General features: G+C 54.0%; 6 protein-coding genes and 1 non-coding gene across 7 annotated transcripts; 3 read left to right on the top strand and 4 right to left on the bottom strand.

The window, feature by feature from the left end:
* The first annotated feature begins 1567 nt into the window (after nucleotides 1-1567).
* Nucleotides 1568-5128, top strand: QC764_508440 (uncharacterized protein). The gene is made up of 2 exons (XM_062948098.1): nucleotides 1568-2732; nucleotides 2794-5128. Exons 1-2 carry the CDS (start codon nucleotides 2148-2150, stop codon nucleotides 4297-4299), a joined length of 2091 nt encoding a protein of 696 aa, XP_062799501.1. The 5' UTR covers nucleotides 1568-2147; the 3' UTR covers nucleotides 4300-5128.
* Nucleotides 4970-6966, bottom strand: QC764_508430 (uncharacterized protein). Its single transcript, XM_062948097.1, has 3 exons — nucleotides 5841-6966; nucleotides 5349-5791; nucleotides 4970-5294 (listed from the first exon to the last, which is right to left on the bottom strand). Exons 1-3 carry the CDS (start codon nucleotides 6642-6644, stop codon nucleotides 5117-5119), a joined length of 1425 nt encoding a protein of 474 aa, XP_062799500.1. The 5' UTR covers nucleotides 6645-6966; the 3' UTR covers nucleotides 4970-5116.
* A 590-nt stretch (nucleotides 6967-7556) lies between these two features.
* QC764_0084250 lies at nucleotides 7557-7627 on the bottom strand. Its single transcript has one exon. It is a non-coding gene; the product is annotated as a tRNA-Gly (tRNA).
* Nucleotides 7628-7682: 55 nt separating this feature from the next.
* HNT1 (Adenosine 5'-monophosphoramidase) lies at nucleotides 7683-8277 on the bottom strand (the record flags this gene model as incomplete). Its single annotated transcript, XM_062948096.1, has 2 exons — nucleotides 7683-8167; nucleotides 8229-8277. The coding sequence occupies 2 exons, from the start codon at nucleotides 8275-8277 to the stop codon at nucleotides 7800-7802; spliced, it is 417 nt and encodes a 138-aa protein (XP_062799499.1). The 3' UTR covers nucleotides 7683-7799.
* On the top strand, nucleotides 8216-10568 carry QC764_508410 (uncharacterized protein). The gene is made up of 3 exons (XM_062948095.1): nucleotides 8216-9146; nucleotides 9206-10142; nucleotides 10489-10568. Exons 1-2 carry the CDS (start codon nucleotides 8833-8835, stop codon nucleotides 9501-9503), a joined length of 612 nt encoding a protein of 203 aa, XP_062799498.1. The 5' UTR covers nucleotides 8216-8832; the 3' UTR covers nucleotides 9504-10142; nucleotides 10489-10568.
* QC764_508400 (uncharacterized protein) lies at nucleotides 9924-11693 on the bottom strand (the record flags this gene model as incomplete). The annotated part of the gene is made up of 1 exon (XM_062948094.1): nucleotides 9924-11693. The coding sequence occupies one exon, from the start codon at nucleotides 11691-11693 to the stop codon at nucleotides 9924-9926; it is 1770 nt and encodes a 589-aa protein (XP_062799497.1).
* Nucleotides 11694-15557: 3864 nt separating this feature from the next.
* FKS1 (1,3-beta-D-glucan synthase) lies at nucleotides 15558-23120 on the top strand. The gene is made up of 3 exons (XM_062948093.1): nucleotides 15558-16695; nucleotides 16761-22079; nucleotides 22133-23120. Exons 1-3 carry the CDS (start codon nucleotides 16475-16477, stop codon nucleotides 22467-22469), a joined length of 5877 nt encoding a protein of 1958 aa, XP_062799496.1. The 5' UTR covers nucleotides 15558-16474; the 3' UTR covers nucleotides 22470-23120.
* Nucleotides 23121-23254: the final 134 nt, after the last annotated feature.

Below are 23254 nucleotides of genomic sequence, written 5' to 3'. Positions count from 1 at the left end.
GAGTTACAGATACTGTGAAATCTATTTCAAGAAAAATGCGACACGCTCTTATACATCCCTAATCTTCAACAATATTCCAGTACACATGTCCTGGTCTGAAAGCTCATGGTCGAGTGGTCCTCCTCTTTCAAGTATCTTTGCTTTCGGCAGCACTTCCTAACAAAGATGACATATGATTGGGAACAATCCCGATAGAAACAAATCCAACCTTCTCAAACAATGTCTCATTGGTTTAGAGACTTTGTCTTGCATCATGGGTAGACAGGCAGTCAATGAACCCTCTCAACTCTTCCAAAAGACAAGTCGTATTGTCCACCAAACCTCCCCACTCAATATTCTCCCAGTTTCTTTAGTTGTCCAGCCCAACACCCTCCCGGGCCTTTCTAACTTCCGTCCTGCAACAAACAAACCATCGGCGACGATGAGCTTTTCATGGTCTTCGCCCCATTGTCCCCAGCTCTTTCCACCTAGGTAGGTAGGTAAGCTATACGCGCTCTTCCACCCGCAACACACATTCGACATGTTTCTGAACCGCAGTTCCCTACACGCAAGACCCATTTACAAATACAGGGCATCCTATGCGTCTTCCGCATGTGTAGTCGTCCTTTCGCCATGCCCCTTGTCTGGTTCATGGCAGGGTTCGATTCGGTCACTGGGACGGGCCACGTTGACAGACCATTCGAGGGGATGGTGGCCCCCTCCCATCTTATTGCCTGGTTTTTAATCTAATAAAATGCCAGATAGCTCTCAGAGTAGCAAGTTGTAGATGGAAAAATAGACTACGACAAGATATTGCTCAGTAAGCATTTAAGAACTCCGACAAAAGTCTGCCTCGTATGCAGAATTCCCCTTCGCGTCTGATAATGCTTCCAAAAAAAACAAAAAAAAAAAAACAGATACCTTGGAAAATAAACAACGGATAATACTATCATCTTGGTGTTGAATCTGTCAAGGGGTGGTGAGGCGGACGTTGAGTGCGGCTGAACAGCTGACAGCCCTACGAGTGTCAGCGGGGTGGAGTGTCAGCGGCTGTTGACGGGCGGCCCGTGCACCCCCGTCAACGGTGGAGTCGTGGGCCTTGTTCTGGGCCTTGTTCTGAGCCTTTTGCAAGCGCTTTCGCCTCCTCCCAATCTTTAGGGTTGAAGGTGCGGCGTTGAGAATAAAGAATTGGCATCCATTGTGCGGAGTGGCCTGTGATCAAACGGCAGAAATCATAGATTTGGATAAACTAAAGCAATAAGACAGCACTGAGCAGTTCGTATCAGTTGCTCCATTGCCCAAATCCCGGGCCGCTGATAAGTTGGCAACCCCGAGCACTGTTGGGTCGAATGGGGGCTCTTCAATGAAAAGGCAGCATAGGTAACATAGATATCGCTGTTGAGAAAATGAACAGTGGAAGGGCAACTGTTGCCGAGTGGTAAAATAGTAGAACGTTACAGCGAACATGCCGGTCGCCTGAGTCGAGATGGCCTACTCCAGGGTTGGGGGTGGTGGCAGTTGGGTTGGGGGTGGGGCGGGCCAGGCCTGAATCAGCGACTAAAAAATGGTAAAAAAATGATCACGATATCGTGGAACCCTCCATCCTCCTCCTCCCCTTTTCCTCCCGCAGCCCATCCTCTTCGGTGTCCCAGCACACACACACACACACACACACGCACCGCCTTCGCCAACCTTCCCCTAGGGTGCTTCTCTTCTTCTTTCGCCGTCTCCCTCCAGTCTTCCCTCCCCCCCAATCGACGGTCGGTTTTTTATTTCTTTGCGTCCAGCTTCAGCTTCAGCTCCAGCCTCGACCCGACAAACCCACTGTCGCCGTCGCGTGTTCGTGCTGCTGCCCTGCAACGCTCAACCTGAATCCCGAGTGCCGCCTCCCTGTCCGAGCCACTCGTCCCGCTTTTTTTTTCTTCAGCCAAAGGCCCTGCCAAACTACTTGCTGCTTGCCAGACAGACCCTCTGCGCTCGCTCCACGGTCCAACCCAAGCCTCCTCGATCGCCTTTGTGACAAAGAAAACAATCGCTTGCGTGACCCTCCTCGGCCCCTCTCTTGCGCATCAATCCTCCACCGGGAACATCATCAGGAACGCCCAAAACCCGAAAGAAAACGCCCCCCCCCCTACCTACATCGCGACCATCTGTGACTTTGACTAGTCATGGCCAGTCCTTTGCAGTTTGCCTACCGAACCCAGACGGCCATCGGCGTCTTTGACGCTGCGCCTGTCTACGAAGCCCTCCCTGGGTTCGTCAAGCCCCAAGGGAATCTCCGGTGTTGTGTCTACTCGCCATGCGGCCGCTACTTTGCCTATGCTACCAACGACGGCATCTCGGTTGTCGACGCCTCGGTCGGCCACGTCTTGACCAGCCTCCCACTCCCCATGGTGTACGAGATCAGCTTCTCCCCAGGCGGTACCTACATGAGCACCTGGGAGCGTCCCGCCAAGGATGAGAATGGTGACGCTACCAAGAACGTCAAGGTCTGGCGCACCATCGAGGACGTCCCCGAAGGCCAGGAAAAGCAGCCGCTAGGCAGGTTTGTCTACAAGAACATGTCGGGCTGGAACCTGCAGTACACGGCCGATGAGAAGTTCTGCGCTCGTCTTGTCACCAATGAGGTCCAGTTCTACAACAGCAACGACCTGTCGGCGCCTTGGAACCGTCTCCGCGCCGAGGGCGTCACCGACTTTGCTATCGCGCCTGGGAAGAGCCAAAACGTGGCCGTCTTCATCCCCGAGCGCAAGGTATGTTCTTCAACGCTCGATTCCTGACGCTCGAACAGTTTGCTAACCCTGACTTCTCCAGGGTCAACCGGCCGCCGTCAAGGTCTACAACGTCCCCCAGTTCAGCAGTCCGATCTCGCAAAAGACATTTTTCAAGGGCGACAAGGTCCAGCTCAAGTGGAACGCGCTGGGCACCAACCTGATTGTGCTGGCACAAACAGAGGTGGACAAGTCCAACAAGAGCTACTACGGAGAGACCAACATGTATCTCCTGAGTGCCAACGGCTCTTTTGATGCCAGGATCACCCTGGACAAGGAAGGCCCCATCCATGATGTGTCGTGGTCGCCCAACTCCAAGGAGTTTGGTGTCGTCTACGGCTACATGCCCGCCAAGACCACCATCTTCAACCACCGGGCTGTGCCTACCCACTCCTTCCCTCTGGGACCGCGCAACACCATCATCTTCTCGCCCACCGGCCGCTTTGCTCTCGTTGCCGGCTTCGGCAACTTGGCTGGTCAGATCGATGTGTACGATCTCGAGAAGGACAACCGCAAGGTCACGACGATTGAGAGTGGCAACCCCAGCGTCTGCCAATGGAGTCCCGACAGTCGCTACATCATGACGGCCACCACCTCGCCGCGCCTTCGCGTGGACAACGGCGTCAAGCTCTGGCACGTTGGCGGTGGCATCGTGTACAACGAGGATTTCAACGAGCTGTACAACGTCATGTGGCGTCCCGCGGCTGCGGATGCCCTCCCGGCCGGGGACCCGCTGCACCCTGTGCCGACCCCCCACCCGTCTGCTCTGAAATATTTGGGCACGGTGAAGACGCCTTCCAAGCCCGTGGGCGCCTACCGTCCTCCTGGAGCCCGTGGCTCGTCCACCCCCCTTCACTTCAAGCGCGAGGACGAGGGCGGGGCTGCGCACACGGTTAGCAACGGTGTGCCCCAGATTGGGCCCAACGGTTTTGGTCGCCCCCGCAACCAAATCCCCGGTGCCGAATTCACAAGGCCCGCCGGCATTCCCGGTGCCATCGCTGCTGATGGCGGCGATCTTTCCAAAGCGGCGGCCAAGAACAAGAAGAAGAGGAACAAGAAGGCCAAGGAGGGCGAGGGCAATGCCACGGATGCTCCCGGCTCCGAGGGTGGCCTTGCGCCTCCACCCCGAGAACATGGCAACGGCTCCCCTGCTGAGGGCCGCAGTCCCGAACGCCGTAACCAGGGTCAGGGCCACAGCTCCCAGCACCGCAGCCAGTCTCGCAACAACTTCAACGGTCGCAACCGTAGCAACACGCACCGTGCCCGCTCCCAGAGCCGACCCGGCCACTTTGGACAGTCGGCGCAGCAGCAGCAGCAGCAGCAGCAGCCTCAAGGAGGTTCCCCTCTCGGCGGCGGTGACGGTGCTATGACGCCTGCCCAAAGCGCCAACGCCAAGAAGATTCGCAGCTTGCAGAAGAAGATCCGGGCCATCGAGGACCTGGAGATGAGACATGCTGGTGGTGAGAAACTGGAGGATACGCAGGTGAAGAAGATTGCTACCAAGCCATCTGTCATGAAGGAGCTTGAGGCGCTGGAGAGGGAGCAGTAGATGAGATTAGTGCTGAACCAGTCTCGGGGATATGAGGATGACGGAGGGGAAAAGCACGGCGTAGAGTTGTGTACTTTTTCCCCCTCGTGTCCAGCTTGTTTCTTTGCTACTTGCTTCTGGACAGCAAATCGAGACTCGAGATTTACGAAACCTACCCTCCTGGATGTTCAACCTAGCGGTATCGAGCGAGGGTGTGGGGTTTGCGAAGGAGAGGGTGGGAGAAGAGTTATACTGATGAAAAATGAGAAAATATGCCTCTACTACGAAAGTTTGCTTGATCAAGCAGGCGAGTAGGAAGTAGCGGTAGGAATGAATTGATAAGTGCCAGCTTCTGATTTCGTGATCCAGTTTTTCTCGTCGATGTGTTGCCCCACAGGACATGCGACTGTGAAACCTTGTCCCGGATCTTTCGATCTCGATCTCTCAGGTCAGGGGTGGTCCTGAACAAAAGCCGGGAGGGAAAGGGCGGGCGGGTAGGCCAAGCCAAAGACGGGGAAGCGTTGTGCTTGTGCAAGCCACTCCCCGTTTCTTATTTTGATGTAGCCATGGAGGGAGGCTTACAAGGTCGGTGGGAGATGGCTTCTGGGTACCACCGGTAGACAAAACAAAAACAAATGAGTACAGCAGACACAAGAAAAAAGAAAAGGCCGGAAGGTAGCCAGTGTGACATGAAGGAAAATAACGCAGAGGTTAGCAAAAAGCTCACCGGCCAAGCCGTGGAGTGGCCGGTTACGAAAGCCGTTTCGGGGTCAAACTGGAGGTACAAGAGCAGAGGAGGAGTTATCTAGCCACATAGCACAATGGAACAGGTCGTCTTCTACTTTGACACCACCCGGATGTCCGGTCCCTCCTCAGCATGCTCCTTCTCCGTCTTTGAACGTTGCTCCTCTAGTTGCAACGCCTTCTCACCAACAGCCGGCTTCTCAATACCGACCGTCGTCTCACGATGGCTATCCATCACATCCTTCTTCCAGATATTGACGTACACCGGATACCTATCATCAACATCAGCCAGTCTCCTTGACACCCTCCTTCCAGGAAGAACTTACACAAAAGCCAAAATATACCCCATCATTGGGATCGCCATCGCAGTATGCGCATCCCTCGCGCTCACCACCGCCCCCATCATGGGCGGAAAGACCATGCCCCCCGAAATGGCGGCCACAAGCAACGATCCCCCCATCTTGGTGTGTCTCCCCAACCCCCTCAGCCCGAGAGTGAATATGGTTGCAAAACAGCAAGACTCGAAACACAAAACGAGCATCAACATCGCGATTGATGTCGCTCCGGCGGTGTTCATCGCCGCCGTGACAAAGACGAAGCATAGTCCGAGATAAGCAGCAAGCATATACCTCGGCTTGAACGCAGGAATAGTCAGCAACCCCCCAGCCACGAACCGGTTGAAGGCGTACAGTCCTTGGCCCACAGCCAGGAGGTCAGAAGAAGTAGCCCTATCCCGACCGGCTTCCTCGCAAAAGTTGATAAAGTAGTTCTGTCCTCTGTCAGCCACTTTCCCCTTTCTTGCGGTCAGAAAAACTCACCGCAACAGCGACCTGCGCCCCGACATAACAGAACTGGCTCCAGACGGCAAGGAAGAGGTTGTACTGTCTCCTGAAAGGTCCCACCTCTCTCGGTCCGTCAATCTGACTCTCCTGCAACCCCATATCCGCATCCGTCACCTCCACCATGGGCACCACCCAAAACAACGCGACCAACAACACGTCGAACCCCGCCACCCCGAGATAGACCCATTGAACGTTCTTCAGCCCCTCCCCCCCCTGCTCTTCGAGTCCCTTTCCGAAAAACACCCTTGACGCCAGCAACGGCGCGACGAAGGAGCCAACCCCTTGAACTGCTTGCGCCAGGTTGAGGCGTATCTCCGAGTATCGCGGGGGACCGCAGATGGAAAGAAAGGGATCGGCGGCCGTCTCCAAGGTGGCGAGCCCAGCCCCGACAACGAACATGCTGCCGCAGAAGCCGCCAAAGGAGGAGTAGGCACCCGAGGGCCAGAAGAGGAGGCAGCCGATGGAGAAGATTGCCAGGCCGGTCATGAAGGTGACGCGGAAGCCGTAGGAGCGGAGGATGAAGGAGGAGAGGGTGGGGGGGAGGAGGAAGTAGGCTCCGAAGTAGGAAGTGGACAGGAGGGCGGAGAGGGTGGGCGTGATGGAGAGGTGGTGCTGGAAGTGGGAGTTTAGGACGTCGAGGAGGCCGTAGGCGAAGCCCCAGAGGAAGAACAGGGTCGTGACGAGCAGGTTGGGGAGGAGGGATTGTCGAAGGGTGAGGTGGGCGGCGGAAGTGATGGTGTCATCTCTGATGGTGACTTTGCGGGACCAGGGGCGTCCCATTTTTGCTCCGCTCGTGATGATGCTTGGTGATGCTGCCGTGGATGACTTTTGATCGCATCACAGAGAACAATCCCCGACAAGAGCGAGACAGAAATTGCGGGGACGGACGGACGGACGATATAAAACTGCCTTGACCTCCTCACCCGTCACTTCCATATCCTAACCCCTCATCCCATACCTACCTGCATTCTACCCGGCCAGCCGGATGAACCCTATCGACACAAGAACCACCGTTGTCACTGTCGTGTAACAATCAAGGTAGGCAAGGTAGGTAGGGATGCAGAAGGTTCGTCGTCGATCCCTATCCCATTCGGCAGAAAGCCCACCGTTTGGGAAAGCTCGTGTGTGGACGGAAAAATAGAACTACCTAGAATGACACACTGCCGGCATAAACAACGTGGTGTGATATGGCCCGAGCCGTCTTATCACTACTCGGCTACTTATTAGCCGCTTTCTTTTTGTTTTTCTTTCTCTTTCTTTTCTTCTTCTTTTTTTCTAGTCTTGAAAAGATCTATCCAGTCCAGCATTTTTGGCCGCGTGTGATGGTGTTGTTTCTATAAACAATGGATGATAAATGGTGCAAAGTATGTAATCATCATCTGGTTTGATGAGCGGTCCAGGCAGTGAAGCCTCGAAAGGTTAAGTCGAGGTAAACTTTTGAGTGTGAGGATGAACTACCTAGGTACTGAAGCACTTCTGCAAAGCTCAAAGCCGTTGGTCTGGAAGGTGATGGACCAAAAAGGGGGTGGAGTAGACGGGGGGAGAGGAAGAAAAAAAGTGAAAAAAAAAAATGAAAAAAAAAGAAAAGAAAAAAAGAAGAAAAAAAAAAGAAGAAAAACAGAAAAAAAAGAAAAAATGAAAAGAAAAAAAAGAAAAGAAGAAAAGAAAAAAAGAAGCTAAAAGAAAATTAGATGCATCAGCCGTGAATCGAACACGGGGCCCATCGATGGCAACGATGGATTTTACCACTAAACCACTGATGCTGCTTCCTGATTCGATGGGAGTTGCGGTGAGATTAGGGTATATGTGTCAAAGAAGTTTTTGCAACGACAGGAGCAAATCTTAAAAGAGGAGTGTGTTGACGTCTTAGGAGGTTCGTAATTATATCAGACAGACGATACAACAGTAGCTCCGTTTGGAATTGATATCTCCGATTTACATCTTCCCCTTGATATCCTCAAACAACGCCTTGAGCTTATCCATATCAGTCGCCTGCATCGGCCACCCAACACCCAGCCCCTCCTTCTCGTTCGGCTTGGGGATCATGTGGAAGTGCACATGCCCGACCTCCTGATGAGCCAGCTTGCCGTTGTTTTGCAGCAGGTTCCAGTCCTTGGCGCCGGTGGCGGCAGCGAGCCTTTTGACGACGGGCAAGATCTCGCCGAGCTGGTCGTCGGGGATGTCGGTGAGCTTCTCGCCGTGGTGCTTGGGGATGACGAGGGCGTGGCCTTTGGATAGGGGGTTGATGTCGAGGAAGGCGAGGGTTTTGTCTGATTCGAAGAGTTTAAAGCAGGGGATTTCACCTGTGAGCGGGGGTTAGTGAGGGGTTGTGAGAAAGGGGATTGAGGAGGGGAGGTTCAGCACCCTTGATGATCTTGCAGAAGATGCAGGCGGCAGACATTTTGGTTGACATTTGCCAACTGAGAAGTTTCAGGTGAGATGAGACGAAGTTGTGAGGGTGTGTGAGTGAGAGAGCGGGGGGGAAGAGTGACGTAGCTTTCTCCCCTGGCTAAGGTGAGGTTCGAGTTGAGGCTTGGCGGGAAGCTGAGCTAAGGAGCTAAGCTGTTTAGGGCAAAAGGGAGACTTGTAGCGCTTCGGAAGATATATCGAATTACAGACATAAAGACGCCTTGATTTCCATGTTGCTTGACAGGTAGTCAGGCCCAAAAGACCAAGACCCTGTTACACATCTTCTGCGGCGCAGCCCAAAACCCGGGCGCAGCAGCAAAAGACGAGACAGTTACCCCGCAAACTGCCCACTCTCAGCAGCCCCACGGATCACGAAGCTGTGTTTGGACCCCGCCATCCAGCCATCACTGCCGCCTTGCCGCGCAAACTCATACCTGATCTACATTTCTTATTACACCTGCCCAGTCGCAACCTGTGTCGCAAACCTCCTTTCCTCTCCCCAGCTCCATCACCAACCTACTGCATCTCCTACACTGCCCGACAGAGTACCCTCTCCAAAATGCCCCGCCACACCTTCCAACCAACCCCTCTCTTCGGCGGCGCCCTCACAGTCGACCTCCCCACCAACTTCGCCGACGTCTCCAAGCTCCGCCAAGTCCCCGACAACCAAGAAGTCTACATCGACAAAGACGGCTTCACCTCCATCATAGTTGACATCACCGAGCGCGTCTCCTCCTCGTCCTCGTCCGACGACCCCCTCGAGCGGGACGCCAAAGCCCTGACCACCCACCTCGAGGAGCTCGTCGGCGTCGAGGACGCGGCCGAGACGGTTCAGGTGTGGAATACAACCGAGACTCAGATCAGCCACCTCTCGTATGTTTTCCTCCTCCCTCCCCCTTCCCATCAAATACTGACCGTGGGGGGCGTAACAGGGAAGATATCCCCGCTTACACCTTGATCGCGACGCAAACACACAGGCAGCGAGAGGGAGAGAGACAGGGCGCTCCCGACTTTACCGCATTGATCCTGACGCTGATCAGGCTGGAGAAGGAGCAGACGGATATCCTCGTGACGATCAATGTGCCGCACATCAAGGGGGAGTATGACGAGGAGGAGATTGACCTGGCGATGGGGAAGCAGGGCGAGCTGATTGGGGATGCGGTCGAGTATGCGGCGAGGATTTGGGAGAGTTTTGATGTGAAGGATTGGGGGTTGTTTAACGAGATTTAGCGAGGAGGGGGACGGGAGCTTGGTGTCAAGTGAGATTTATGGGGATGTGTGATACCCGGGTGTTGGCGGTTGGAAGTGTTTAGATATGGTATATAGGTTGGGTTACCTGGACGTGTTGGGTCGGTCTTGCTGTTGGAAGGATAAATGGGAATGGGGGTGTGTTTGTTAAAGGGACATCTTTGACGAAGTCACGAAGTGTTTTTATATTGCCTTTTGAATGCATACCATGAATGAAGCGCAGTCTGCTTTTCTTGTTCGAAAGGCCATCTTTGATCAATGTCATGAACAAGGTTGTACACATGTTCGAAATGCTGTTAATTGATTGATTCACTTAGCTTCTTAAATCTGCTTTCTTGTATGCAGCCTACAATGTTCTATCAGGGGTATCTTAGTTTTCTTATACATATTCCCATCACCTCATCACGTCAAATCCACCACCTCAATCTCCTTCTTCCCCCCTCTCACCGGCAACTTCACCTCTGGCGTCCCCTCCTTTGAACCCGCCACCATCACCACCACCCCCCCATTCCTCTCCTTCTCAGCCTTCCACCTCTCCGCCACAACCTTCATCACATCCTTCTGTTGCATCCCCGGCTGCTCCGCCTTGACCCTCTTCATCTCCTCCTTCATAAAAATCTGGTACGCGCTCTGCTTCTTTTCTTGACCACCACCACCACCACCACCACCACCACCACTGTCACCAGCCTTCCCACCCCCTCCCCTTGGCGTCGGCTTAACCTGCACCAGCACCCCCTTACAAACCCCACACCTATGCCTCCCCACATCGATACTCTTCGAATGCCTCTTATACCCCATCCCACACCCCCCACACTCCCACACATACCTAAATTCAATTTCATAAGTATGCTTCGTCGTAACCTCGATCCCATACTCCTTCCCAAACACCCCCGTCACCTTCTCCCCCCAAGCCTTGAACTCCTTCCCGTGAGGGTTGGTGGTGATGCCACTAATCATGAAATTGCAGAGATGGCAAAACTCGTGCGCGAGCACATTGTACAACCTGTGAGGCGTGGTGATGACCTTGGTCGACAACTCGATAGAGCAATGGTGCCGGAATACAGGAGGGGAATTCGGCGGGCGGAACGTTTCCCTTTTCCAGTTTGCCCGCCCGGCCGTGGTGGCTAGGGTGCGGGACCAGATGATTTTTATGCCGCCTGTCGAGGCGGACAGGGTGGAGAGTTGGGAGGAGGTGATGCGGGTGTCGAGGAGGGAGAGGAATGTCTCTGCGAGGGAGAGACGGTTGGTTTCGAATTCTTTGAGGGATTGGCGTTCTGAGGCGGTTTTTTTGGCGGGGGAGGAGGAGAAGGAGGAGGAGGAGGGTGGTTTGCTGGTTGTGGTTGGGAGAGGAGGAGGAGGAGGATGAGGGGGTGGTGGTGGTTTGGAAGGGAAAAGTTGTTTTGCTGGGGAGTGTTGGTCGTTCCAGTCTTCGACGAATTCTTGGGACCAGAACATGTCTGTTGATGGTCGGTGGGGGGTGTTGGGGATGCGAGGGAGTTTGGTGGGTGATACTAGGCCTTTTGGACGGGGAGCAGGGGCGGGTCTGGGTGGTGTTGATGACGGTGAAGATCCGGGTTCCTCGGTGGGGGTCGAAATTGTCAATGGAATTGATTGTGGTGGTGGGAGGGGGATGTTGTCCAGGCGAAGTCGCAAAAACCTATCTTCTAGGTTTTTTGCCTTGGCTTTTTTTGATTGGGAAGAGTTAACTGATGAGTTGGAGTTTCGCGCTGGCTTTGCTCTTCCTTGGGACTCCGCAGCTGGAGCTTTCCTCGGCGGGGGACCAAGGTCAAATTCACTGTCGTCGTCCGAACCCTGCTCCGTGTAGCTCCCCCCCTCGTCGTCGTTGTCGCTGTCGCTGTCATCTTGCGGGTCCTCCTCTGACTCACACGAATGAAACGTGTCGTCGAATATGGAAACGTCCTCAAGAATGCTCACTTCCTCCCTGGCAGAGACATATTCCTGCTCCTCCTCTGGTTTTGACTCCAGCGACTCTTTCAATGAAGACCCCTTGGTCTTTCTAGTCCTGAGTTCAACCCTCGTCCGTCTCGGCTCCTCCTCCTCTTCTTGCTCGTCCTCAAACGACTCCTTCACCTTTGCCGCCTTAGTCTTCCCATTTCCCCCCTCAACCCCCTTCCTCGGCTGCACCTCATCCTCATTCACCACCGCCTTCATCCTCCTCCCCTTCCCCCTCCCCTTTCCCCGTCCCTCCTCACCCCCCTCCGGCGTCCAAACCCTCAGCAAACTACTACTCACCCCCCGGACAGGCGCCAACCTCCTCCTCCTTACCGTCGCCGGTGGTGGCACCTCCTTCTTTTCCTTGCTATTTTTCATCCCAGCAACAACCTCACCCTTCTTCCTAGTAGTACCCAACGCACTCGGAGAAGGAAACTCCTCCTCCTCTTCCTCCTCATCCTCCTCATCATCACTATCCTCCTCGCCACTGCTCTTTCCCTTGTCGCTCTTGTCCTGCTCCGTGTCGTCTTCGTGATCATCGCTCCAGTGCATCACCCTCCTCCTCCTCCTCCCGCTCCCAGCTAGTCGCGCCATTTCTGCCTTATCTCCCGCTTCAAAATGGGACGTAGAAAGGGAAACAAAATAAAAACAATGGAGCACCGTTCGAGATAAGGAAGGTGAGATTGATTTGTGTGTGCATGTGTGTGTGTGTGTGTGTGAGTCGTTCAAGAAAAAAGATGCAGGTTTCGGCGCTTTGGGATTTGGGGAAGGAAGAAAAGAGAGCTGGTTGTCAGGAGCAACCGCTGCTGCCCGACTGAGTGGATGGGATGAAAGATGGGACGTGCATCATGCCCGCCCGCCCCGCAAGTGGATTTTTGCGGAAGGTTTGAGTTTGTTTCATTAGGCATTAGGGTGGTATGTTTTTTTTTTTTTTTTAATATTTCTTAATTTTGTTATTTTTTTTTTTTCCGCGTTTCGGGGGAAGTAGAACGTTTCATTTTATTGTATTATCAAGAATACAAATTTTTGTGAAGGGTTACAATCCCTGGATTGAAGGTTTATTGCCTATGGTAGGGGGAAATGACAACTGCTTGTACAGGCCCTTTTGATGCAAAACTTCTCAGATCTAATATCCCAGCAAACCAAAGATGGAATCGCTGGCTTGAAACTAACGACTCCCTCCTTTCCGAACAAACCTTTCGTTATCAAAGACAGACCCGAATCGCCGATAACGGTCCAGCTAGGTGATCGGGAACAGCCCGTGGGGGTGTGTTGTTCCAGAAGTTGAGTCGTTTTCTCGGCTCATTGGCCAACACCAACACAAGAAGATCGCCATGTGGTTTTTTTTATTTCCAATGTTTTCGCCTCGCGGGCCGCGCGGTTTCCACATCACCACATACACTGTGTTGTAACAAACCTGCTGTATAAAGAGCAGCAGGTGGCGTGTGACACTGCTGATCTGCTCTATATGGTTATCTATCTGTCACTCAGACTACTGCACTGAGGCGCTGCAAATCTGTATGAGGAGTTATCGTGGGCGTGCAGGTTAGGGTCTAACGCTGTCTCACACTTGTTCTCTTCACGAGGAAAAAGAAGAAGACTGGCGTGTTGGGTGGTGTGCTGGGGCTGTATTACGGTGTTTGTAACCTCCTGACAGATGTATTCGAACGGTTGCAGCAAAAAAGCAGCACAGCGTGACTGATATGGGCATTCCTCGCCTCATCGGGCTTCTTACCAGATCCGTCCTCACCAGACTCACAAGTAACGCAGTTACCAGCGCAGTGGTTCAGAGGTTGAATGCCCGGCTCGGGGCCAGACTTGTCTTGAGCAATGTCCGAGCAGTACACAGTATTTGACGACGTTCACCCAAGTCACACCACGCAAGCGGTTCTGTCACACTGCTGATCTCGAAGGTGGTCTTCAACATGGGATGACGGGCGGCCGGTCATATTGGCCGGTCAGTCCAGTGGTCTCCCGTCCTGGTCTCGGTCCGGGTAAAAAAGGCAAAGGAAGAAACGGATCTCATGCGATGAGCTGGCTCATTTCTTTTTTTTTTTTTTTTTTTTTTGGCAAATTCTTGATTTTGTTGATATCTATCTTTCTGGTAAGTTTATCATGCATGGCCAGCACAACAGCAAACGTCCCTTTCGGAGGTTGCTAGTGTGCCAAGAACGACTGACCTGCCACTCGGAATTCGATAAAAAGACCAATGATCCACAGAGGAGTCGATCGATCGAAGTATGCAGACAGAGAGAAATAAATGTTTTTGGTGAAGTGTGTTTGCTGTTTCAGACAGGTAAGTGTAGGTGGGAGAAATCACATTGCAACCTTCGTCATGGGGCAGTGAGGGGGACAATTGGAGGTGTGAATCTCGCATTCTGGTTGCCTCGTTCCTTGCAGATTTGAACAAGAATATGGTGGGTGTTGGTCGTTTGGATATATCGATTAATTACCGGTCATCCGGCAGGTGAACCGCGCAACGTCAGACTTGTTGTTTTCTCTTTCGGGGGGTATTGCCGCACCCCTCTTTTGATGCTGGAAATAGATCACGTTAGACAGGAACCGTTTTCCTTGATAAAGGGGGTGGGGGGAAGAGCTTCTGAAAGGGGAAGAGGCACAGATCTTGTGCAAAAGCACCTCGACGGCGTCAAACTTGTCAAAAAGTCCTGGCGCACTGTGTTCGGAAAAACCGGGCCTAGCCTGACAAAGAGCCCCTGTCGGGTGTGCCGTACAAAATATTGAAGCGGCTCCAGCCCGAATCCATGGCGGCTCCGCCAAAAAAAGGAAGACCTTGGAAGAAACTGCAGCGAAGCCTCCACCGCGATTTCAGCTGCTTCGGGAATTGCGCGAGATAAAACTGTGAGACACAGCGAGTGAGGGCGTGAGGACCTTGTCATCGAAAGGTGTTTGCCACTGGCCCAGTCCGGCACGTCGTGGGTCGATTATGCTCGTGTCCAGAGGGCTCTAGCTGCATTGGACCACTGACAAGAAACACAGCCCAGTGGTCGGTTCCCTCGAATCCTCGAGATGCTACATGATGTCGTGGTCGAGAGATCAGGGGATTCTTTTGCAGTAGTATCTAGCATCTGTGGCCAGCATATGCCGTCCTGTCGCCCGAGTTGCTACTAGTCCGGCCATCTGGCTTTTGACCGGTTTTGACAGTTTGCCAATGGGATGTCTCCGATAAGCTGAGTTGTTGTATGGAGAGAGGGTCAAATAGTGGGATAGATTCCTTGTTTTTTTCCTTGCTCAAAGAGGAATCCATTCTGAAGGTCGTCGTCATCGATGTGCTTCTCGAAGACCAAGCTTTGGCGTTGATGTGCCTTGGCCCGCCCTGCCAGCTGTTCCCTGTCGAAACCTTGGTGGGAACGGAATCTTTTCTCAGGGGCAGCGATTGGAGGGCCAATTGATTTTTGGGGGTGGGGCGACAGTTGGAAGCTGGGTGGCGGAGCCGTGGATTCTGATACGGTGCAATTTCGAGTCGCCAGCCCGCGCCAGCCCGGCAGCGAGCCGGCGGTATCCCGAACTGGAGTCTCCCATTGGTCAAAATCTGCTTATGTAAATCGAGATGGTGGCGCGACGAAATGCAAGTCTTCAGGAGTTGGGGTTGCAATTTGCAGACGGCACCGGCGACTTTGCTGCAGCTGCCAACTTGCGTTCCCTGTTGATGTGAGAGTGAGGGAGAGGGAGAGAGGGGGATAGAGAGAATGAGAGAGGGAGATGGACGGAATGAGAGAGGGAGATGGAGAGAATGAGAGAAAGAGAGAAGTGTGTTTTATGTCTGAGGCTGTGACTTGTATCCGGCAGCGAAACAAGCATCAGCAGCTTCGTCTGAATCCGGGGAAAACAGAATGTGAGGCAGAGAGGCATCCGGCGTGAAAGCAAGCGCGTGCCTGACAAATGGGAGCAGCACAGTGCTTCCGCTGGCAGGTCGACACGGTGCCCTCCCTCGTCCGTCTTCCCCTGGCAGATGCTTCCACCCCTGGTGTCTTTCCGAGCCCGAGACGAAACGCACCGCCCATCCCTGCTCCCCTGCTCAGCGAGTGGCCGAATGAATGCCTCCTTTTTCCTGCCCATTTCCCTGCTTCTTTCCCTTCCCAAGAGCAAGGCCAACACTAGCCAAACATCCTTCCGTGGCCAGTGCCTCCTCTTTTTCTTCTTCTCTTTCTTTCCTCTCCTCTCTTTTCTCTCTCTCGACGCTCGCTCGCTCACCTGCTGCTTCCGACACCTCTACCGTCTCTCGTTCAGGTAGTAGAAAGTCGCCAGTCGCCCACCGTCGCCCGCCGTCGCCCGCCGCCCGTCGCCCCGTGTAGGAACCGTTGCAATCCAGCGGTCGCCTGCCTTTTGAGCTGCGTGCCGGCATTCGAGACACGACGCCGTCTGGATCCGTCGCGCCGAAACGACCCTCAAGGACGACACATTACACTACGGTCGCTGAAGCATATCCAATCAATCAATCAACCAATCCATCCATAATCTTTTTGATTCCTTTCCATTAATCAATCAAAGAAAACCCAGTTTCGCTGAAAGGGGGGGGGACCCACGCACGAATTGTTAGCGGCCTGTTTTCTTGCATACCGCCACCATCCCCAAGCCAACCTCCCTCTTCTCTGCGCCCCACAGCGCCGCCAATCGCTCACCCTCGTTGGTCGGATTCTGCTCCTGTTGTGCATCAACAATCAACAACACGCACGTTATCCGGCACCTTTCTCTGCTCTTCAGCGCCCAACCCAAACCCAAAAATCATAGCTTGTCGAGTTTTTGCTCCTCTTGCGGTGGCCGGCCACTTCTTGGACATTTTGACACGACAAGACTCCCATTTTTCGGGTCGACAACGCCACACCCACTTCCCCGGCAACTGCTCCATGAGCCTCTGATACGGTGAGTTTGGCACCCGCAACGCCTGGTGGAAATGTTGATTTGGACCCTTCGGCTTTCCGAGTCCGGACACGATCGTGACAGTTTTGGCTAATTGCCAGCAGACGACTTTGTTGCCCAACATGTCGGGATATCCCCAAGGCCAGGGAGGCCAGGGCCAGGGCCAAGGCGGCTACAACGGCCGCGATGAGTACGATGACGGCTACGGTCAAGGCGGTCACGGAGGCCAGCACGGCAATGACGCCTACTATCAAGACGACCAACAGTACTATGACAACCAGCCAAATAGCGGTCACGCCCAGGGCCGCGGCAATCAGCAAGGCGATGGCTACTATGACGAATCGTAAGTTCTGGCTCTTGATGCGAAATGGATAGAATAGGCGGGCAGAGTTGACTTTGATGGCCCAGTGGTTACTACAACGCCGACCCCAATAACCCGTACCAGCAAGATGGCGGCTACTACGACAACAACGACCAGTACCAGGACGATTACTACAACAACGGCCAGAGAGGCAACAATGGCTACTACGATCAAGGGTACGGTCAAGGTGGCTACGGTGGCAATGGTCAGGGTCCAAGGCAGGGCTCCGAAGACGATTCGGAGACCTTCAGCGACTTCACGATGAGGTCCGACATGGCCAGAGCAGCCGACATGGACTACTATGGACGCGGTGATGAGCAGTACAATAACGGCTACAACGATGAGGGAGGCAACCGCGGATACCGCCCACCATCGTCGCAGATCTCCTATGGTGGCAACCGCTCCTCCGGCGCCTCTACGCCCAACTACGGAATGGACTACAGCAATGTCCTGCCCGCCGGTCAGCGCTCCAGGGAACCCTATCCCGCCTGGACTTCGGATGCCCAGATTCCCCTCTCCAAGGAGGAGGTGGAGGACATCTTTTTGGACTTGACGGCGAAATTCGGTTTCCAGCGCGACAGCATGCGCAACATGTACGACCACTTGATGACACTTCTGGATTCGCGCGCGTCCCGCATGACGCCCAACCAGGCCCTGCTGTCTCTCCATGCCGATTACATTGGTGGCGACAACGCCAACTACCGCAAGTGGTACTTTGCTGCCCATCTTGACCTGGACGACGCCGTCGGTTTCGCCAACATGAAGGGCAAGAAGGCCAAGAAGAAGGCGAAGAAGGGCAAGGGCCCGGGTCCCGAAAACGAGGCCGAGGCTTTGGAAGATCTCGAGGGCGATGACTCGTTGGAGGCGGCCGAGTACCGCTGGAAGACGAGAATGAACCGCATGTCGCAGCACGATCGGGTGAGGCAGCTCGCTCTGTTCTTGCTCTGCTGGGGCGAGGCCAACCAGGTTCGCTTCATGGCGGAATGTCTCTGCTTTATCTTCAAGTGCGCCGACGATTATCTCAACTCGCCCGCCTGCCAAAACCTTGTTGAGCCGGTGGAGGAGTTCACCTTCCTGAACAACGTGATCACGCCTCTGTATCAGTACTGCAGAGACCAGGGCTACGAAATTTCCAACGGTGTCTATGTCCGTCGCGAACGCGACCATGAGCAGATCATCGGCTACGATGATTGCAACCAGCTCTTCTGGTACCCCGAGGGCATTGAGCGCATCGTGCTCGAGGACAAGACCAAGCTCGTCGACGTTCCTCCCGCGGAACGTTACCTCAAGCTCAAGGATGTCAACTGGAAGAAGTGCTTCTTCAAGACCTACAAGGAAACGCGTTCCTGGTTCCATCTCCTCGTCAACTTCAACCGCATCTGGATTATTCACCTGACCATGTTCTGGTTCTACACGGCCTACAACTCCCCCACGCTCATCACCGTCAAGTACGAACAAGAAGTCAACCAGTGGCCCGAGAAGGCTGCCCATTGGTCCATCGTCGGGTTCGGTGGTGCCATCGCTTCCGGTATCCAAGTGGCCGCCACCATCACGGAATGGGCCTACGTTCCAAGGAAGTGGGCGGGCGCGCAGCACTTGACCAAAAAGTTGATGTTCCTCATTCTGGTCTTCATCCTCAACGTCGCTCCCGGCGTTTACGTCTTCATGCCCGAGAAGGACGACAAGGCCTATATCGACAAGCAGCGCACTACTCTCGCGCTGGCCCTCGGTATCGCCCACTTCTTCATTGCTCTCATCACGTTCATCTTCTTCTCCATCATGCCGCTCGGTGGTCTGTTTGGAAGCTACCTGACCAAGAACTCGAGGCGGTACGTGGCCAGTCAGACTTTTACTGCCAGCTGGCCGCGTCTCAAGGGCAAGGCCATCGCCATGTCTTACGGCCTCTGGCTTATCGTGTTTGGCGCCAAGTTTGGAGAGTCTTATGCCTACCTCACCCTCTCCATCAAGGACCCTATTCGGTATCTGCACATCATGGACACGTCGTCCTGTATGGGTGACTTTTTCCTGAGCAACATGATCTGCCAACATCAGCCCAAGATCACGCTCGGTCTTTTGCTCATCACGGATTTGATCTTCTTCTTCCTCGACACGTACCTGTGGTATGTGCTCTTGAACACGGTGTTCTCGATCGCCCGGTCCTTCTACCTCGGTTCTTCCATTTGGACTCCCTGGAGAAACATCTTCTCTCGTCTCCCGAAGCGTATCTACTCCAAGGTCCTGGCAACCACCGACATGGAGATCAAGTACAAGCCCAAGGTCCTGATTTCTCAGATTTGGAATGCCATCATCATTTCCATGTATCGCGAGCACCTCCTGGCCATTGACCATGTCCAGAAGCTTCTCTACCACCAGGTTCCTTCGGAGCAGGAGGGCAAGAGGACGCTGCGTGCTCCCACCTTCTTCGTCTCGCAGGAAGATCACTCTTTCAAGACCGAGTTCTTCCCCGCCTACAGCGAGGCCGAGCGCAGAATCTCCTTCTTCGCCCAGTCGCTCTCGACGCCCATCCCTGAGCCCTTGCCCGTTGACAACATGCCCACCTTCACCGTCATGATTCCTCACTACAGCGAAAAGATTCTCCTCTCCCTGAGAGAAATCATTCGTGAAGACGAGCCTTACTCTCGTGTCACCCTTCTCGAGTACCTCAAGCAGCTTCACCCTCACGAGTGGGACTGCTTCGTGAAGGACACCAAGATTCTGGCCGATGAGACCTCGCAGTTCAACGGCGAGGATGAGAAGACGGAAGGCAAGGACACGGCCAAGAGCAAGATTGATGATCTTCCCTTCTACTGCATTGGTTTCAAGTCGTCGGCCCCCGAATACACGCTCCGCACACGTATTTGGGCCTCGCTCCGTTTCCAGACCCTGTACCGTACTGTCTCCGGCTTCATGAACTACGCCCGCGCCATCAAGCTGCTCTATCGCGTCGAGAACCCCGAGGTTGTCCAGATGTTTGGCGGCAACTCGGACAAGCTGGAGCGCGAGCTTGAGCGCATGGCCCGTCGCAAGTTCAAGCTCTGCATCTCCATGCAGCGATTCGCCAAGTTCAAGAAGGAAGAGATGGAAAATGCCGAGTTCTTGCTCCGTGCCTACCCCGACCTGCAGATTGCCTACCTCGACGAGGAGCCTCCCCTTAACGAGGGCGAGGAGCCCCGCCTCTACTCTGCCCTGATTGATGGCCACTCTGAGATCATGGAGAACGGTCAGCGTCGCCCCAAGTTCCGCATTCAGCTCTCTGGCAACCCCATTCTTGGCGACGGCAAATCCGACAACCAGAACCACGCCATCATCTTCTACCGCGGCGAGTACATCCAGCTCATCGACGCCAACCAGGACAACTACCTCGAGGAGTGCCTCAAGATCCGTAGCGTTCTTGCCGAGTTCGAGGAGATGAAGACGGACAACGTTTCCCCCTACACTCCCGGTGTCAAGAACGCGGTCCACACTCCTGTTGCCATCTTGGGTGCTCGTGAATACATCTTCTCGGAGAACATTGGGATCCTTGGTGACGTTGCTGCCGGTAAGGAGCAGACGTTCGGCACCCTCTTTGCCAGAACACTGGCCGAGATCGGTGGCAAGCTTCATTACGGTCATCCCGACTTCCTCAACGGCATCTTCATGACGACTCGCGGCGGTGTGTCCAAGGCTCAAAAGGGCCTGCACTTGAACGAAGACATTTACGCCGGCATGAACGCCCTGCTGCGTGGTGGCCGCATCAAGCACTGCGAGTACTACCAGTGCGGCAAGGGTCGTGATTTGGGTTTCGGCTCCATTCTCAACTTCACGACCAAGATCGGAACGGGCATGGGTGAGCAGTTCTTGTCCCGCGAGTACTACTACCTCGGAACCCAGCTGCCGTTGGATCGCTTCTTGTCCTTCTACTACGCCCATCCTGGTTTCCACGTCAACAACATGTTCATCATGCTTTCGGTCCAGCTTTTCATGATCTGCCTCCTGCAGATCGGTGCCCTTCGAAAGGAGACTGTCCGCTGCGACTACAACCGCGACGTTCCCATCACGGATCCTCTGTTGCCCACTGGCTGTGCCAACACGGACGCGCTGGTCGACTGGGTCTACCGCAGTATTCTGTCGATTTTCTTCGTCTTCTTCCTCTCGTTCGTGCCCCTGTTTGTTCAGGAGATGATGGAACGCGGTGTGCTGCGCGCCGCCACGCGCTTCGCCAAGCACATCGGCTCTCTCTCGCCTTTCTTTGAAGTGTTTGTCTGCCAGATCTACGCCAACTCTGTGCAGATGGATGTCACTTTCGGAGGTGCTCGCTACATCGGTACTGGTCGCGGTTTCGCAACGGCTCGCATCCCCTTCGGTGTGCTCTACTCGCGCTTCGCCGGTCCTTCGATCTATTTCGGAGCCCGTCTGCTGATGATGTTGTTGTTCGCCACCATCACCGTCTGGACCCCCGCCATCATTTACTTCTGGATTTCGCTGCTGGCCTTGGTCATCTCCCCCTTCCTGTACAACCCCCACCAGTTCGCCTGGACCGATTTCTTCATCGATTACCGCGACTACCTCCGCTGGCTGTCTCGTGGCAACTCGCGCTCGCACGCCTCGTCTTGGATTTCGTTCTGCCGCCTGTCCAGAACAAGAACCACGGGTTACAAGCGCAAGGTCATCGGCGACCCGTCTGCCAAGATGTCGGGAGATGTCCCTCGTGCTGCCTTCACCAACATGATGTGGGCCGAGATCTTCACACCTTTCTGCCTGGTTCTTGTTACCCTCATCCCCTATCTCTACATCAACTCCCTGACCGGTGTTGGTGGTGAGTTTGGTACCAAGGAGGTGGACGATCCCGCGGCCGTTGTCATGCGTGTCGCCATTGTCGCCTTTGCCCCCATCGGTCTCAACCTTGCCGTCCTGGCCGCCATGTTCGGCATGGCGTGCTGCATGGGTCCGGTTCTGAGCATGTGCTGCAAGAAGTTTGGCTCGGTCCTCGCCGCCATCGCCCACGCCGTCGCTGTTATTGGCCTTCTTGTGTTTTTCGAGGTCATGTTCTTCCTGCAGCGTGCCGACTTTACCAGGACGCTCCTGGGCATGATTGCTGTCCTCGCTCTCCAGCGCTTCATCCTGAAGGTCATCGTCACTCTGTGCTTGACCAGAGAAATGAAGACGGATGCCGCCAACATCGCTTTCTGGACCGGCAAGTGGTACTCTCTCGGCTGGCACACCGTTTCTCAGCCCGCCCGTGAATTCCTGTGCAAGATCACCGAGCTGAGCATGTTCGCGGCCGACTTTGTCCTCGGTCATGTCATCCTCTTCCTCATGCTCCCTGTCATTCTCATTCCTCAGGTCGACAAGCTGCACTCCATGATGCTCTTCTGGCTCCGCCCAAGGTATGTCCGCCTTCGTCCATCTTTATCGCTGACCACGCTGACATGTTTGACAGTCGTCAAATCCGGCCTCCGATTTACTCGATGAAGCAGACCAAGTTGAGGAGGAGACGCGTCCTGCGTTACTCGATCCTCTACTTCACCATGTTCATCTTGTTTGCCGCCTTGATCGCCGGCCCGCTCGTTGCCGGCAAGTTCATCATGCCGACTCTGGAAACGACGTTGAAGTTTGGCGACATGGTGTTGGTGCAGCCTGATGTGAATCAGGACAACACCCGCAACAGCACCATGACCGGTACCGGTCGCCCGAGCTACAGTGGTGCCTATACCCCAACGACAGTTGCGGCGAAAAGACCGGCCGAGACTGCGGGCACCAACGACAGACTCTTTTAAGCAAAGCAAAGCGCCAGCTTGGTCAGCCTCGCGCGAGGCCACGACTTTGTACAATTTTTAATAGTAGCCATATGGGATTTTGTCGGACCTCTCTTTGGTCAAGGAAAAGAATAGGGAGATGGGGAGTGGTCCCCGGGGAGTTTTTGTCATGAAAAGAAATGTTGTATTCTTGGAACTCGACAGCAAACCTCTGGCAGCATGAGCATCATTTCATTTTGATTTTTTGGTCTCTGTCTTTTTTTTTTCTTTTTTTTTTGTTGATTTTTTGATTTTGGGGTTGGCGGAAGGCATTGGTATCACATATACAAAAGTGGGCTTTTTTGTTATTATTCTAGACGCTTAGCTCAATTTCCCTGTCTCTGCTGCTTTTTGTTATGTGGTCTTCTGAAAGTTGCTTAATGCGGATTAATGGCATTGTTGGGTTGCGTTGTTGCATATTTGTCCAATTACCTTTGAAGCATTGCGTGTTTTTCAAGATGATTGCTTGTGTGTGTTGTCGTCGATGTGCTACTGCGTAATGTAATGGGTTCAATAAGGATGGATGGCTACGAGTCACTGAGCAAAGAGGGCATGATTATTGATGAGTTCTTGAATGTGTGTATGATTGAGAGAGAGGAGGGTACCTAATGGAAATATCTTGGTTGCCCCTGAACTGATTTGAGATGCCAAGAGAACTTGCCCCTGAGTCGGGAACGGGATTTGAGAACAAGAGGAAAAAAAGTAAAGTGGGGTGGGTTTACAGCGCTCCGAGCCACTGGTCTGACGTGTGTGGGACCGACCCCCTG

The sequence above is a fragment of the Podospora pseudoanserina genome, chromosome 5, assembly GCF_035222485.1.
Source record: "Podospora pseudoanserina strain CBS 124.78 chromosome 5, whole genome shotgun sequence".
NCBI classification, from domain to species: domain Eukaryota; kingdom Fungi; phylum Ascomycota; class Sordariomycetes; order Sordariales; family Podosporaceae; genus Podospora; species Podospora pseudoanserina.
Note: the sequence above shows the minus strand (reverse complement) of the source record. Positions and strands in the feature narration are given on the sequence as shown.

Coding starts and splice junctions, on each gene's coding strand:
- QC764_508440 (XM_062948098.1), top strand. CDS start 2,148: ATGGCCAGTCCTTTGCAGTTTGCCTACCGAACCCAGACGGCCATCGGC. Junction 2,733..2,793: donor TCTTCATCCCCGAGCGCAAG/GTATGTTCTTCA, acceptor TGACTTCTCCAG/GGTCAACCGGCCGCCGTCAA.
- QC764_508430 (XM_062948097.1), bottom strand. CDS start 6,644: ATGGGACGCCCCTGGTCCCGCAAAGTCACCATCAGAGATGACACCATC. Junction 5,792..5,840: donor GGGCGCAGGTCGCTGTTGCG/GTGAGTTTTTCT, acceptor GACAGAGGACAG/AACTACTTTATCAACTTTTG. Junction 5,295..5,348: donor GGGTATATTTTGGCTTTTGT/GTAAGTTCTTCC, acceptor TGTTGATGATAG/GTATCCGGTGTACGTCAATA.
- QC764_508410 (XM_062948095.1), top strand. CDS start 8,833: ATGCCCCGCCACACCTTCCAACCAACCCCTCTCTTCGGCGGCGCCCTC. Junction 9,147..9,205: donor ACTCAGATCAGCCACCTCTC/GTATGTTTTCCT, acceptor GGGGCGTAACAG/GGAAGATATCCCCGCTTACA.
- FKS1 (XM_062948093.1), top strand. CDS start 16,475: ATGTCGGGATATCCCCAAGGCCAGGGAGGCCAGGGCCAGGGCCAAGGC. Junction 16,696..16,760: donor GATGGCTACTATGACGAATC/GTAAGTTCTGGC, acceptor TTGATGGCCCAG/TGGTTACTACAACGCCGACC. Junction 22,080..22,132: donor CTCTTCTGGCTCCGCCCAAG/GTATGTCCGCCT, acceptor CATGTTTGACAG/TCGTCAAATCCGGCCTCCGA.